This window comes from Camelina sativa, chromosome 18 (genome assembly GCF_000633955.1).
Source record: "Camelina sativa cultivar DH55 chromosome 18, Cs, whole genome shotgun sequence".
Taxonomy (NCBI): domain Eukaryota; kingdom Viridiplantae; phylum Streptophyta; class Magnoliopsida; order Brassicales; family Brassicaceae; genus Camelina; species Camelina sativa.
In genome coordinates, this window is record NC_025702.1 from 17409839 (window position 1) to 17424699 (window position 14861).

Consider the following 14861-nt stretch of genomic DNA (forward strand, 5'->3'; position numbering starts at 1 on the left):
TTTTTTTTTTTTTTTTTCTTAATCGAGTTTAGTTTTTCATTATTCTTGCATTTTTTTTTCCCTCGTTTTTGTTTTTCATCCTCAAATCTTTCTTTGGGTATTGTACCTCTTCATAAACATTCAATTTCATAAGAAATCCATTATAAAGTTGTGTTCTTAGTTTTTTGTTCTCAAAAGTTAGAGCAGACGAAGTGAACAAGACCGGCTTATCTGATTCATAAATTGCATTAGGCAACTGGAACACGTAAAATCGGGAACCAATTAAACCAGACTTCTGCTGATAATATTTTAAACAAAGTGCTGCAGAGCAACAAGAACAGACACCAGAGCTTTTTAAACCTCTTTTAATATTGATAGCATAAATTCAGTCTTTAAGAAACAAAGCAAAAAAAGAAAAGAAAATACAAATTACGAGTACAAAAATTGATTAAATTACCCAAGTTCATATGCAAAACTTGAATTCAAAACTTAGGTGAGTGGAGTTGCCGGGAAACAATAGAAACAGAGCCATTTTATCGTTTGAACTTCTTAGAAGATTTCTTGTCTTTGCCATCACCTCTGTCCTTGTTACCTCCCAAGAACCTCTCACTCTCTTCATCATCTTCTCCCCTTCTCTTCTTCCTACCTCCTGATTCTTTCATATTCTATAACATAAATTGCCAAACACAAAACAGACATATTTCAATTATTAATTGCAGTTAAAAGCAAAAAACATCTAAACCTTCTTACATGTAGTAGAAAAAGTGAAGAGTAAATATACCATTGCGGATAACTTTTTCGCTTCTTGGACTCTCTCCAACAATGATAAGACTTCGTCTTCCTCAGCAGGATATTCTGGTAGTTTTTTGCCTGAGCGTCCAAGCATAGTCAAATGTCTGTATCCCGTGAGAAACCAAAATAATAAAAAGTTCTCGCAGGTTTATTTACTTACCAATGAGTTTTTCTATTTGTATATACCATTCAAGCTCATACTGGTTTACAAGTGATATCCCGACACCAGAACGTCCAGCACGAGCGGTTCTTCCTACTCTGTGGATGTAATCCTATGAACCAAATTTGCAAGATCAATGTGTGTTCTGAAGATCATGGATTCATGAGAAACAAGAATGAAGATATCCTATTCATCTGAATAAGAAAAGGGCTAACCTTTGAATTTGTGGGAATGTCATAGTTGATTACCACATCAACTGATGGGATATCGAGCCCTCTACTAGCCACATCGGTACAAACCAAGATATTACATTCCGCTGCTTTAAACTTAGTCAAAGCTCCCAGTCTCTTCGACTGTGAATATTTCGAAAAGAATGAGAAAATCTTGAGAGAAAAAGTCCAGAAATGTTTAGAAACAGGAGTGCATCATTTACCTGAGTCATTTGACCACTGATAGGAATGGCTCTAAAACCAAGGCTCCGAAGCACCAAAGCCAGAAAACGAGTACCATCACATGTTCGGGTGAAAATCATTGATGTTGAGTCAGGCATTTCACTCAGAATGTATACAAGATAGCAATCCTGTTACAGTGGATATATACGCTAATTATAGTTAAAGAAAATAAAAACCTCTTATGTGCTAGCTATTATCTATTTACTACGCTTTGTTATGTAGATAAGGTACCTTGTATTTAGCAGCAACAAATCGATACTGCTGCTTCAGAGTATCAACTGTGGAATATTTGGAGGCAGCTTCAATCTGAAAGAAAGCAAATAACATACAACTGTTATACCTCAAACTATGATAGCTGTGACAAAATAAATCAAGTCATTTCGTGTTTCCATACCTTCACAGGATTCCTCAAACATGCCCTTTGAAGTTTTCGAACCTATAAGGACAAAACAAATTCAGAGAGTTTAATAAATTGTTCCTTTAGATCTTCCGCTCCAAAAGGTCATAGAGAGACAGTATGATCGATTAAAACCACAACACTGTCAAGAAAGGTTTCTACCTTTTTAGTCATAGTCGCTGAGAAAAGAAATGTTCTACGTTCACGAGGGATCTCTTCTAAAATCTGGTTAAGAGATTTCTCAAAATCTTCATTTAGCAGCCTATCTGCTTCATCAAGAACCTGTTGAAAAATGTGAAGTAAATAACAAATTGACACGATCCAAGAACAGACTAAACCAAAACGAAAAAGACCAACAAAGATACGCGTTAGTATACCAGATATTTCAATGACTTCAGAGAGAAGCCTTTTGTGTCAGACATATGATCCCAAAGACGACCAGGTGTTGCAACCTATGAAACAAAATACCATTGTTAGCTACTAAATTCACTTATGATAACTGCAGTGACTCAAAGAAATGACCATAAGATTAGAACAAAAAAACGTACAATAACATGAGGCCGTTTCCCAAGAGCAATAGTTTGTTGCATCCTGTCTATACCTCCAACAAGCTGAAAAATCAGGAAACATATCAAGTTTAAAACCTATTCAACTATTGTTATAACAGGAATATCTGAAATATGGTAAACATAGTTAAAAGCACGAGCTTACCACAGCACACCTAAGACTTATATCAGCTCCTAGAGCTTCAAACTGCTCAGCAATTTGGATAGCAAGCTCTCTGGAGAGAAGGATCACAGAAGAATCAAAATCCAATTAAAATAAGCAAACAAAGTAGACACTAGAAGAAACTGGGGAAGCAAATCATACCGAGTTGGAGATAAAACACAAGCGAAGAAGGCAGGATCAGGTCTACGTCCTTTCTTAGGCTCAGAATCATAAACATACTCGAGAAGTGCTTGCAATATAGGAATCGCAAAGGCTCCAGTTTTACCAGAACCAGTTTGCGCAAGTCCAATAACATCTTTCCCTGAACGGAGACATTAAAACATCAGATTCCGATTACAGTAGTTGCAATGATATAAACCCAAAAAGTTTTAAGCTTTTCAATCTCGGAATGATATAAACACAAAACTAGGAGCCTCAAAATCGTACGGAAACATCAATGAGAATCATTCACAAAGTATTAAACAAACAAAGAGAGTGTAACAGCACAAAAGGCGTTACCTTCAAGAGCATAAGGAAGGGCTTCGGCTTGAATTTTGGAAGGGTTGTTCCATCCCAATCTCTCACAAGCTTTCACAAGCTCCTCACGCACACCAAGTTCTGCAAACGTCTTCACCACTTCGTTCTCTTCCTCCATTTTCAATACCCACCAAGAAATTCACTATCTCCTGGATCTCAAAGACTGTAAGTGTATCAAACGGCGTTAAGAAAAATCGCGTCTATAAGATTTCCGGCGAGACTCAGGGCTTTAGATAAATCGAGCTGCGTTTAGGGTACAAAATCAGAAGGGACTCTAGTGAACGTATGAGACAACACAAAAAAAAAAAAAAGAGAGAGCGAGTTTTGTCTATCAAGGGTTTTAGTTATATTGTTATTCTAATAGTCTGATTGGGCCAAGTCTGGGCCTTGTTTATATAACTTTGGTCTTAACAAAAGCCCATCTAATTGGTAAAGAACAAGTTTTAAGTTACGAACTGCAGAATAATTTTTATGTTACAAGCGAAGTTTTGAGACGTTTTTATGGAAAAAAAGCGAAAACTTAAAACAAGTAAACAACTACTGAGAAGCTTGGTTGTTGTTTTTGTTGGAGATGTCTTGGAGCAATAATCTTGTTTCAGCAGCAAAATCAACAGGAGCTACTCCTTTCACAGTTACCCTCTGCCTCTTCTCTCCGTTATACTCATTCTGCGTGACACTAACTCGGAAGGCATGACATGACCAGGTTGCTTCTTTCAGTTTTGTTTGATATTCATTCACTTCACCTTCCTGCAAACAAATTAGATTTGAATCAAACATGATGACATGCGGAATGCTTATATAGCTCTAGCTTTTTATATGGTTTAGTTTCCTTACCTCTGATCTTAGTTTGTTGAGCTCATCAGCTGAACATCCAAGAATCTTCTCTGCTTCATCGTTGAATGAGGAAATCCAAGTTTCTCCAGATGAGTCGGTGACTTTCACAGCCATTATGTACCTAGCAACAACCAAAGTTGACAGATTTTTAAGATGTCTAACAAATGAAGTTTAAATTCTACCCAAGTTTTGTTTGTTCTATGAATTGAGTATCGTACCTTAAGCTGCATTCTTCATATTTTTTCTGGCATCCTTCACACCAGTAACCAGAGTCAAGTGCTTCCGTCACTTTCTTGTTACAAGTCTTACAAGCTTGGTACCACATTGTCTGGTCTGGTTTGATGAAGCTTATGTAAGCCCTAGTGCTGAGAAATACAGGCTACAACAGAAATCCAAGTTTCATAATAAGTTCATAACTCTATAATTCAGACCTTTGGTCCAAAACTTGAATTTCAGTGTTTAGTACCTTTTCTTCGCCTAAAGAGGGGTTGCTTGTGATTTGAGAAAGAAGGACTCGGTCAGTATACATAGACCGAGATCCATTCTTGGCTAATGGGCTCATCCCTGATCCAATGGAAGACATGGACACTTCTTTGCCTTCAGAATCGAACCTGAAAATGTCAAAGAGAACGATAATTAAATATAGACAGACAAGTTTCACCTTTTTATTACTTTATCAGCTGACTCAATCCAAAAGGCATACCAAGATTTCAACTTTTTAGCTTCTGGCGATTCTGGGTTTATAACCACATTGCTTCTGCTGATGGTGGACAACGAAACACCTGGGGAGATTGGATTCTATCAGCAACAGGTTCAAACAGAGAATGAATTCAACATACTGTTCAATGATCAAATCCAACATTACCTTGAAAATCTCCAACTTTGAGAGACTTGATTGCAATCACAGGTGACTTATCAGCCATGTCTAGTAGTTCTTGACCTATGCCAGTTGCAAGGTCGTTCCACAGGGACACCACGACAGTTTTCTTTGACTCATCAGCCAAGGTTATATCCCTCTTAGGGATCATCTCATTGTCAGTTCTCCTTCTAATACTCATGGTAGGAGATACACTTTGAACAACTCCGATAAGATCTAGAAATAGCAAAACATGCAAGTTTTATTATCAGAACCAATGTATAATTTACACCAGAAAGAAAGAAGAATGTTCAATGAAAAAACAGCTCTTACCAATAAGCTCCTTCTGATTGACATACATCCCCAACTCTTCAATGGGAATAAAGTTGAATTTTGTCTCAGGGATGAACATTTCTTCGCTACTAGCTTCCTCAACCTCTGAATTATCATTGAGTGTCATCTCATAATCATTCTGAATAGTCTTGAACTGCTTGTTAGCAAGTTTAAGTGATCCCCTTGATATATAATAGACCTTTCCTAACTGGAATCTGTCATAGAACTTCCTTGCAGCATCATTAAACATTGTTGCTTGAATTTGTGTTCCCTATATATCAACAGTCAAAAATTAGTAAACGGCAGGAAAGGTGTATACCAAGTTTGAGATGTAATAGTAAATTGGGTGGGAGGAGCAGTTCTTACTTCTTCATCTGTAAGTTCCACGTTGAAGACACATCCTTCTCCTCTAGCGTTTTTGTAGTTTCTCATGACTCCCTTGTTTGTAACTCTGACTTTGATGGTCCAGTTTCCTTGATAGGGATTCAAGGACACAAGTGGATGAACCCTTCTAGTCATAGACATTCTTGCAGCTGGTGCAGCACTGCAAAAACCCAAACAAGTTTAAGCAAGCACTCATACATACAATATAAAAACAAAAACAAAAAAAGAAAGAGAAGTTGCTTACTTTCCCCTTTGTTCACTCATGATCTGAGAAGCTGATTTGGATACAAAGTCCTGCTTAGGTTTCAAAGTGATACCAGTAGAAACATCCATTTTAACATCACTCACAGGAGTGACAGGAGCAGGAGAATGGTCTAGTTTCTGCCTCTTGGGCTCAGTAGTAGCTTCCTCCTCCTCTTGGCTGTTACTCTCCAAGTTAATCTCAGAATCAAGCACAGAACCAACAGCCTCACATTTTGTGACAAGGAAATATCTGACACACAGAAAATAGAGATACACACATATGCATATTAGTAACTGTTGATTTCAAAGAATTCGAAACAACAAAGTGATGCTCTAATCAAGGTAAAGAAGAAGAAGTGCTTACTTAGTTGATTTGCTTGAAATGTCGTTAACAGTGAAATCAATGAGACGAATGAGACACAGATTTTGAATCTTGCCAGATATAATCTCAGGTGTCAGTGAAGCTGTAAAGATTGCTTTGACTTTCGTCTTTCCGTCATTTGCACTAAATCTGTCTCAAACCCAGAATCAAAACGAACACAATCAGACCCAATTCCACCAAAACCCTAATATTATATCAGATCCGTAACTAAAACCCCAAAATTAGTGGTTACAATAAATAAAAAAAAACTAATCTTTACAAAAAAACCAGATCTCTTAACTAAATTTTAGAGCTATAAACACTGATCTAAAGACTCCAGAGCCGGAACAAGCGAGATAAAAGGGAAATTAAATCTAACCCACATAAATGAAACTTACGTATATCTATTGCCGATAGGTTTAAGATCCACAACTTGAACAACGATCTCAGGACGATCAGAGGAAGAATCAAAGGAAGGGTTCGACAAAACGGAGGAAATAGCATCAGGGGTCACTGAAGCTGTCTGCATTTTTTCTCTCTTGATTGAAACGTTAGATTATCTCGACTTAAGTCAAAGTTGGTGGTAAACGAAAAGGCGTGAGTTTTTGTGTGGTGAGTGAGGGACTCAAAGAGAGAGGTGGAAGGGTTTTTGTAAAAGGGGAGAGGGTGTTTTTGAGCGGGAGCTATTCAATTCCAACCCCGCGGCTTCTCTTTGTTTTGGCAAAAACTTCTACCGCTTCTTTTTTCAGTATATGTTTCCATTTTTTATTAATGGGCCGCATTTTTTTGTTTTTAGTGTTTTTCTGTTAATGGGCTTTTCTTAAATAGTTTTAAGAGAAGCGAATGTGTTACAAAGCCTCCCCCTAAATACAGGCAACCCTACGAGAGCAGAACAGTTGCATCCAATCTCTTGTTCTCCAAGATCCTCTCTGCTTTGCTAGCTTTACTGCGAGATTCTTGCTTGATTCGATCAACGTGTCTGAGCGTTGATCCAAGCTTTGGATTTAAGTGGGTTTTGGAGGTATTTGATTGAGCGTCAAATCTTCAAGTTTCAGTTCTGGGTTTAATTAGGTTTCTCTTATAGTGGGTTGAATATAAAATTTATAAATCCAACCACTTTGGTTTTGTTTTCCTACAGATACCGCCATCGCCATGGATAATGACTTGGAATTAGCGATAAAGAATGCGGGTGATCTTAAACGTGTGGATCAAGGAATTAAAGACCCTTTGTTAGCTCAGGACGAGACCAAGCTTGATCTTGATAAAGAATCCTCCTCAACCATAACTCATACCTATCGGTTAAACTCCAAGGGTTTGGTGAGTGAAGAGCTTATTAAGGATGATAATATGATGGTCGTTGGTCTAGGTTTGTCCCTCTGTGCCTCGCACGATGACACGAAACTGGAGACTAATAAAGCTCTAAGAAACCAAAAGCTGGCACACCCGGAAGCTGCGGAACTGGCTGCCATCATTCGCGGTTTTAAATGGGCCTTGGAACTTGGTGTGCGAAGTATCCAATTCTTCTGTGACGACTCCAATATCTTGGCCTACGTAAGTTTTTCTCTCTTCTTTTACCCTGAAATCCCAATATCTTGTACGTATGTGTGTTATTCACGCCTAGCTCTCATGTTTTTTTTTTTACAGGTTACTCGTAAAGCTACACCGAACGAGTCCATTGTAGCAAAACTTTTGGAGCAAGTGTTTCTTCTTCAGACAAGATTCACGTCTTGTCAGGCACTTGCTGCTGAAAGCAGAGACATCAATTCTGTCATTAAGCTAGCAAAAGATGCTATAGCTTCCCAAACTAGATGGTGTGAAGGCGACACCGAGTATGAGAGTTGTCCAGTTTGCTATGCTTACGTTTCACCTAATGATAAGTTTGAGGTGAGCGGCTGCTTCCACCGCATCTGCGTTACGTGCATGAGGAAGCCCTTCTCGTCCGAACAAATTCTACGAGGGAACACAGCAATCTGCCCTTACCCGGATTGCGAGAATGATCTTGTGCCAGAGGATTGTAGAGGTTTTGCTGATGATGATGCCATTACTCTTATGATCCAACGCAAGAAGGAGAAGGCGATCCCGGTTAAAGACAGAGTTTATTGTCCCAACCCTTCTTGTTCCTTTTTGATGTCGGACCTCGATCTCGTACGCAATAATCCTCAGCAGACAGAAGCACGGAAGTGCATGGAGTGCGGCTTGTCTTTCTGCAAAAAATGCCATGTTCCATGGCACTACAAGAAGACCTGCGATGAGTTCAAGAAGTCGGAGTCTTACCTGAAATCTGACGCGGCGCTTTTGGAGTCTTTTGTGAAGACTCAGGGATGGAAAAAGTGTTCCCAATGTCAGAGCATCGTTCAACATGGTGGCGGGTGCAAACAAATACCTTGCAGGTATTATTAGCTGGACAGTTCTTATTGAGCCTGGTTTTATATTATCTGTGTTGAAATTTGACTTTAATATCTGTTTTCTTTGTTCTTGGCAGAAATTGCAAACACGAGTTCTGTTACACATGTGGTGCTGCGTGTAAAAAGAAGAAACTGACATGTAAATGCTCGCGTTCAGGGAAATAAACTTCCAAGGTTTGACTATATAGATCATTCCAAATAGTTTCTTATATATATAGCTTATAAGACAAAGATGACTTATTTTATTAGTGATATGCTACTGTGTGTCTGAGAGCCCACTGTGAGTTTTGTGTGAAACACTTGTTTAGAGGAAATGAAAAGATAACAGTGTGAGCTTATGTAGTCTCTAGACGCTAAATGCAAAACCGAACAACTATGTGATGCATATTCATGAACTTTGTGATGAATGCTCGAATATGCATCTCATGGATGTCAGACTCGCTCGAAAGAGGCTCATCAATCTAGCCCTGTTTCTGTTCTGGAGCATATGCAGACTGAAACAAGAACTCTGGAAAAATACTTTTGTTAAGATTTTCTAGTTGTTGTGTTTAATGTTTGTGATGTTTTTATTTAATGGATGTACTGATGAGTTTATGGAGAATTTCGTTAATGTGCTTTTAAGTTTGAATTGAATTAGTTTATGGTTTGCTTACTACTTCTTGATTATTAGTGTCTTCTTAGTTGATTACATTAGTTCGCTGTTGCTAACATCACGAAAGTAATTAGAAGAGAGTAGAGACTCAGAAGCAGTATTCCACTTTACCATCGTTTAAGAACAATATCTATTACGAAAGTTATGAATACGAATTATAGATATAAAATTGAAGATTACCATCACACAGTTCAGTCTAGAAGCCAGGATAAACACATCATTAAAAAGATTGAAAATAAGTTTTAGTTTTTTTATCCATCCTATTAAATTCACACACAGGGCCGATTCAAGTGATTTATAAATCTAGTACAAATTTTATCAAAATGTTATTTTGTTAACATATTCAACCAAGTGGTAACTGCTAATTAATCCGATTGAATTTTAACCATTAAACTAATGTGAAAATACTTTACCACCACCAAAAAAATACTTGACCAACTTAGAGGAGCTTTTTAGCAACGTTGCACTGTAATCTCCGTAGAAAACGAATATATCAAGTATGATTTGTATCGTAAGTATCACCTCATCAGAGTGTCCTCTTGTAATGTTGTGGCAATGGTATATATCTTGGAGATCGTCTACCACGTAAGATTATAAAATATGTATTATATATATGCATTAGTTTAACTTAATTTGAGATTATCAATTTGTAAGCGGGACTGTAAAAGCTCGATGTAACATACAATTTTCTAAGATTTTTATTATTATCCATGTCATCGACATCGAAATCTTTAGATATGGAGTAAATGAAGGTTTTGTCGTTAAACGTACGTACGTGATGCATCCTAATTAATCACAGAACATCACTGTCCCAAAGTGTATTAGTAGCTGTTTCCACGTCTGATGGAGTTTCAAAATTAAGTTCGCATGTTAAATTGATAAACCGCATATCACACGTTACAATGAATAAAATAACTAAGCAACTAGAAAAAGTGTTTCCAACAATTACCATTTACATATGTTATTTCCAACAAATACTATTATTCATAGTTTCTAAATCAACCCAAATCCATATTAAATATTAATATGTTTTAATTTATTGGTATTGCATGCGTGAGCCAAACATTCTAATTTAATTTATACAGTATGAAGAGAAAAAATAAACCAAAAATGTTGTCACCTATGAGCTGTTGTCAACTACTCGTTTTGAGCCGTCCATTAATAATCAGACGGTTCAGATCAATACATGTACCCGCCATTTCTTCCACGTCCACGAGCTAGTCAAACCTCAAGTATTGACTATTTACTAATCAACTTTATTATAGCAATTTCTAGTTCTACCCCCTATTTTCCTAAAACTTATATAAGTTATCCCTAATTGTTTCAATGACTATAATAAACCCAAACGAAACAATTACAAAATTATGGGTAATGAAAATTTATATTTTACGTCTAATGATTAAATTGGCATAATCAAGCCAGTAGAATGAATATTCGTAAAATCAATTCGAAAAAGCCGAAGTTTCAATTAGCTATTGTAGTAATTATGGGTGATATTGTAACTAACGTGAAGTAGTAGGGTTATTTCAAAGTTTTCTTAATTACATATCAACCCCAAATTTCAGTTAAATGTTCGTCCCTCAATATGTGGAAGTCAATGGCAGAATCATCCCACACCTCTCAGTTAGATCCGGGGGAGGCCTCAAAGACTAATAAATAAACAAACTGTGAGATTTATCATATTTTTTTCTTCTTCGACGTTTCGCTATCTAACGAAATTACGGGTTCGTCTTCGTTCGAAATACAAATTCCAACTTACAACTTTGTTTTGTTTTTTATATTTATAGAGTTGCTTCCACCACATATTTTTCTCTTTTCCTTCTTCTTCTTCTTCTTCTTCTTCTTCTTCTTCTTCTTCTTCTTCTTCTTCTTCTTCTTCTTCTTCCCCAAGAATCTCGCCTAAATTCTCTTGCTTTTTCTACAGAAAACATCTTCTTCGCTGATATATATTAATAAAGTTTTCTTTTTCTTTTGCTTCTTCCCGAAAAGGTTGGATCTTTTCGGATCGAGCTCGTTTTACGGTACGTTACTCTGTTCGATCAACAAAGTGTATGCTAATGTTTCTGTGAAATCAAAGTTTCTAAAAATTTGTCCTTTTTTGTTTTGTTTGCAGAAGCAAGCAAGAGAGGTGGTTATCGGAAAGCCGTTGACTTGACTTTTTCTTTGGGGTGTTGTTGTGTGGGTTTCTTATAGTAGTATAGCATGGTCTTGTGAGGAGGAAGAGATGTTGGATTTGAAGAGGGCATCTTCACTCATCTTTTACCACCAAGTATGTCAATTGGATTATTAAGCTTAAGTAGTTATGGTTTTTACCATGTTCATGTGGGGATTCCTCTTCCTCTCTGTTTACTTCATTCCCAGATGACTTAAAAAAGAGCTTTTTCTTTCAAGTCTAGTTATTGGGATTAAGCTTATCTAGTCATTATTTTTATACAAAAACACCCCTTAGTTTAATCAGAACAACATTCTCCAGTTATACGATCTTTGTGGATTGATCAAACAGTTTCCATTAGTATAGATAGATCTTTACTGCCTCCCTCATTTCTGCTTTTCACCTTAGTTTAGGCTCTAGTCTTTGGCTTGGGTATGGCTGAGTTTGTTCCTGTTTCCGGAGTGAAAAATCATGTCTTTGAGGCATGTCACCATGTTGTAAAGGCACTGAGGGCGTCTGATAACAACCTTGATGCCAACTTGAGAAAGCTCCTAAGTGACCTAGAGTCGCACTTGTCAACATTTGGGATTGCTGATACCAAAGTTGAAGATACAGGATTCTCTGAGATCGAGGAGAGATTCAAAGAAGCTGTGAAGACAATCCTCAGTTGGGAGACAACCCACTCAACGATATTGGAAGCTGGACCCTCTGAAGCTGATCACTTCTTTCAAGCCCTGTATGATGTTCAAACCGTTGTTATGGGTTTTAAAGCTCTGCCCATCAAAACTAATCAGAAGGAGAAAGATATTTACAACCAAGCTACGGTTGCTCTTGACATCGCGATGTTGAGGCTTGAGAAAGAGCTCTGTGATGTTCTGCATCAGCACAAACAGTATGTACAGCCTGAATACTTGGCTGTTAGCTCCCGGGGAAAGGATATTGTGTACGACGAGTCCTTTGTCTCCCTAGATGATGAAGTTGTTGTCGAAGCTTCTTCCCACGAAGATGACGAACAGATATCAGAATGCTATAATTCTGATTTGGTTGATCCCAGCGTCCTTCCTCACATCAAAGCTATTACAAACGCCATGTTTGCTTGTGAGTATCATCAAGCATTCTGTGAAGCTTTCATCAGCATTCAAAGAGAAGCTCTGGATGAGTATATGGTCACTCTCGAAATGGAAAGATTCAGCTGTGTCGATGTTCTTAAAATGGGATGGGAGGATTTGAATGGTGCAATGAGAAAATGGACAAGGGTTGTTAAGATCATTTCTCAGGTCTATCTCCGCAGTGAAAAACAGCTCTGTGAACAGATCTTGGGAGACTTTGAGTCAATTTCTTCCGCCTGCTTCATAGAAATCTCAAAAGATACAGTTCTTTCTCTCCTTAACTTTGGTGAAGCTGTAGTGCTGAGATCTTGCCAGCCAGAAATGCTTGAGCGCTTCCTTAGTATGTATGAGGTTTCAGCAGAGATTCTCTTGGATGTTGATAACCTCTTCCCGGATGAGACAGGCTCGTTTCTAAGAATGGCATTCCACGAGCTATCAAAAAAGCTAGCTGACCATACAACCGCAACCTTTTTAAAGTTCAAAGATGCAATAGCCTCAAATGAATCCGCACGCCCCTTTCCTGGAGGAGGTATTCATCACCTGACCAGGTATGTAATGAACTACCTGAAGCTCCTCCCGGAGTACACTGATACCTTAAACACACTTCTTCAGAACATAAATGTTGACGACTCAATCCCTGAGAAAACAGGACAAGACGTCCTCCCTTCGACATTCTCTCCAATGGCCAGACACCTCCGGTCCATCGTCACAACTCTGGAATCCAGCCTCGAGCAAAAAGCTCAGCTTTACGCAGACGAATCACTCAAATCTATTTTTCTGATGAACAACTTCCGTTACATGGTCCAGAAGGTAAAAGGATCAGAGCTGAGACACTTGTTTGGAGACGAATGGATCAGGAAGCACATCGCAAGGTATCAACGTGATGTCACAAACTACGAGAGATCCACATGGAGCTCTGTACTCGCTTTGCTCACAGACAACAACAACTCTGAAAGAAGAACACTGAGAGAAAGATGCAGACTTTTCAGTCTTGCCTTTGATGATGTTTACAAGAATCAAACCCGTTGGTCAGTCCCTGATCCAGAGCTCCGCGATGATCTTCATATCTCGACCTCTGTCAAGGTTGTTCAGTCTTACAGGGGATTTCTTGGAAGAAATGCAACTCGTATTGGCGAAAAACATATCCGATACACTTGTGAAGACATTGAGAATATGCTCCTTGATCTCTTTGAGTGTTTGCCATCTCCGAGATCATTGCGCAGCTCTCGTAGGAAATGATGATGAAGATGACTCAAGCCTAATGGACTCTATCTTTGTTCTTTTGATCTTTTGCTATTTACTTACTTATGCAGTGATGTGATTGATTACATGTAAATAAGGGTGTATAATTGTTATACTCCATTGGGGATGTAATTTGATTTGCATGATTTAATTAATCGGGGGTGATATGGTCCTCTTCGGTAGAAAACTGTTGAAACCACCAGATTTAGGTATGTCCTGCTCCTGCTGCTTTTGCCAGCATTAAAGCTGCACTAGAGCTTTGATAAAATGATAGAATGGAGAACAACAGTTTCTGATGATATTATGTGGTGAGAGAATGGAGAACAACAAATTCTGAATCTCTGATTATGGAACTCTTCAGTCTTCACTGCTTGGCATTCATCGTACTACTCAACTCGATTTTAACACAAGCAACAGCCAAAGTGTTGTTGATACGACATATTCCTTATGGAATGCTTGTGTTTTCGTTGCTGGAAATGTTTAATACTTTTTTGTTTTGCTATTTGCTAGGGAGAACGTGAAGTTAGTGAGCCTGCAGTGGAAGATGACTAATAATGACTCTTCGAAAGTTTTGATGTGAGACCTTGCTAATGTCCATCTTTTCTTCTAGCGAGAAGTGTCTGAATTACAGGAATTTATGTGTGTGTCAAAGTTTGATATATACGACTTTGGACTTGACTAAACTAGTCATTGACCGTTTGATTCCTGCATTCAAATATGACGCATATGCAAAAAGTATCTTTTACTGGTCCTGGCTGAAAGAAATATAGATTGAATAAGAAGATTCAACATCAATCTTTGCACATATCCCCATATATTGGACCATCACTAAAACGATAGAGAGTAATTGAAAGATGATGAATGCTCATACCAAAACTTCATCTACTAAGCCACTACCCTCGCAACTTGGTTCCAACAAAACAAAACAAAAAGTCTTCAAACTCTGGAATGGAAACAAAACTAGGGAAACGCCCTAAATAGCCTAAAACAGCCCACCCAGTTACCCTTTAAAACCAAAGGTTGGTTCAGCAGGCAGTAGCAACAGCATTCTTTTCGACAGCTAACTCGTTCTCTTTCACCACTTCAGTCGCAACTCCTAGTGCTGCTACTTCATCTGAGGCTGTCGTAGACTCTTGGGGTTTCACAAGATTATATTTTGTTACACTGTTTCCCTTCTCTGCATTGGCCACCAAGGCCTGCACAAATACCAAAATCTGTTATATATTCCCTTATTTCTGAACCAATTTCACCAAGACGTTGGTACC

At 38.1% G+C, this 14861-nt stretch overlaps 5 protein-coding genes across 6 annotated transcripts in view; 2 read left to right on the forward strand and 3 right to left on the reverse strand.

Annotated features, from left to right (window-relative positions):
* LOC104762209 (DEAD-box ATP-dependent RNA helicase 10-like) lies at window positions 331-3347 on the reverse strand. The gene is made up of 13 exons (XM_010485457.2): window positions 3008-3347; window positions 2651-2810; window positions 2492-2561; window positions 2329-2391; window positions 2158-2232; window positions 1943-2062; window positions 1778-1819; window positions 1615-1689; window positions 1365-1511; window positions 1147-1284; window positions 932-1043; window positions 761-849; window positions 331-644 (listed from the first exon to the last, which is right to left on the reverse strand). The coding sequence occupies exons 1-13, from the start codon at window positions 3141-3143 to the stop codon at window positions 513-515; spliced, it is 1359 nt and encodes a 452-aa protein (XP_010483759.1). The 5' UTR covers window positions 3144-3347; the 3' UTR covers window positions 331-512.
* On the reverse strand, window positions 3433-6696 carry LOC104762210 (replication protein A 70 kDa DNA-binding subunit D-like). Its single transcript, XM_010485458.2, has 11 exons — window positions 6435-6696; window positions 6040-6186; window positions 5677-5925; window positions 5415-5592; window positions 5049-5319; window positions 4725-4952; window positions 4563-4641; window positions 4326-4470; window positions 4078-4238; window positions 3860-3980; window positions 3433-3772 (listed from the first exon to the last, which is right to left on the reverse strand). Exons 1-11 carry the CDS (start codon window positions 6563-6565, stop codon window positions 3563-3565), a joined length of 1920 nt encoding a protein of 639 aa, XP_010483760.1. The 5' UTR covers window positions 6566-6696; the 3' UTR covers window positions 3433-3562.
* LOC104762212 (ATP-dependent RNA helicase DEAH11, chloroplastic-like) lies at window positions 7189-8905 on the forward strand. Its single transcript, XM_010485459.1, has 3 exons — window positions 7189-7587; window positions 7681-8426; window positions 8519-8905. The coding sequence occupies exons 1-3, from the start codon at window positions 7189-7191 to the stop codon at window positions 8604-8606; spliced, it is 1233 nt and encodes a 410-aa protein (XP_010483761.1). The 3' UTR covers window positions 8607-8905.
* On the forward strand, window positions 10716-13895 carry LOC104762214 (exocyst complex component EXO70A1-like). 2 transcript variants are annotated; one of them, XM_010485461.2, is made up of 2 exons: window positions 10716-11114; window positions 11207-13895. In XM_010485461.2, the coding sequence occupies exon 2, from the start codon at window positions 11680-11682 to the stop codon at window positions 13591-13593; it is 1914 nt and encodes a 637-aa protein (XP_010483763.1). In that variant the 5' UTR covers window positions 10716-11114; window positions 11207-11679; the 3' UTR covers window positions 13594-13895. The 2 variants fall into 2 exon arrangements, with proteins under 2 accessions (XP_010483763.1, XP_019095957.1); XM_019240412.1 differs by having other exon boundaries at window positions 11210-13895.
* The window catches only part of LOC104762213, a 4328-nt gene continuing 3790 nt past the window's right edge, over window positions 14324-14861 (reverse strand). The window contains exon 8 of the mRNA XM_010485460.2: window positions 14324-14619. The gene's annotated coding sequence lies outside the window, so the exon portion shown is untranslated. The remainder of the gene's footprint in view (window positions 14620-14861) is intronic.

Coding starts and splice junctions, on each gene's coding strand:
- LOC104762212 (XM_010485459.1), top strand. CDS start 7,189: ATGGATAATGACTTGGAATTAGCGATAAAGAATGCGGGTGATCTTAAA. Junction 7,588..7,680: donor ACTCCAATATCTTGGCCTAC/GTAAGTTTTTCT, acceptor TTTTTTTTACAG/GTTACTCGTAAAGCTACACC. Junction 8,427..8,518: donor TGCAAACAAATACCTTGCAG/GTATTATTAGCT, acceptor TGTTCTTGGCAG/AAATTGCAAACACGAGTTCT.
- LOC104762214 (XM_010485461.2), top strand. CDS start 11,680: ATGGCTGAGTTTGTTCCTGTTTCCGGAGTGAAAAATCATGTCTTTGAG.
- LOC104762210 (XM_010485458.2), bottom strand. CDS start 6,565: ATGCAGACAGCTTCAGTGACCCCTGATGCTATTTCCTCCGTTTTGTCG. Junction 5,926..6,039: donor ATTTCAAGCAAATCAACTAA/GTAAGCACTTCT, acceptor TCTGTGTGTCAG/ATATTTCCTTGTCACAAAAT. Junction 4,239..4,325: donor CCTCTTTAGGCGAAGAAAAG/GTACTAAACACT, acceptor TTTCTGTTGTAG/CCTGTATTTCTCAGCACTAG.
- LOC104762209 (XM_010485457.2), bottom strand. CDS start 3,143: ATGGAGGAAGAGAACGAAGTGGTGAAGACGTTTGCAGAACTTGGTGTG. Junction 2,392..2,491: donor TAAGTCTTAGGTGTGCTGTG/GTAAGCTCGTGC, acceptor CTGATTTTTCAG/CTTGTTGGAGGTATAGACAG. Junction 645..760: donor CGAAAAAGTTATCCGCAATG/GTATATTTACTC, acceptor TTTATGTTATAG/AATATGAAAGAATCAGGAGG.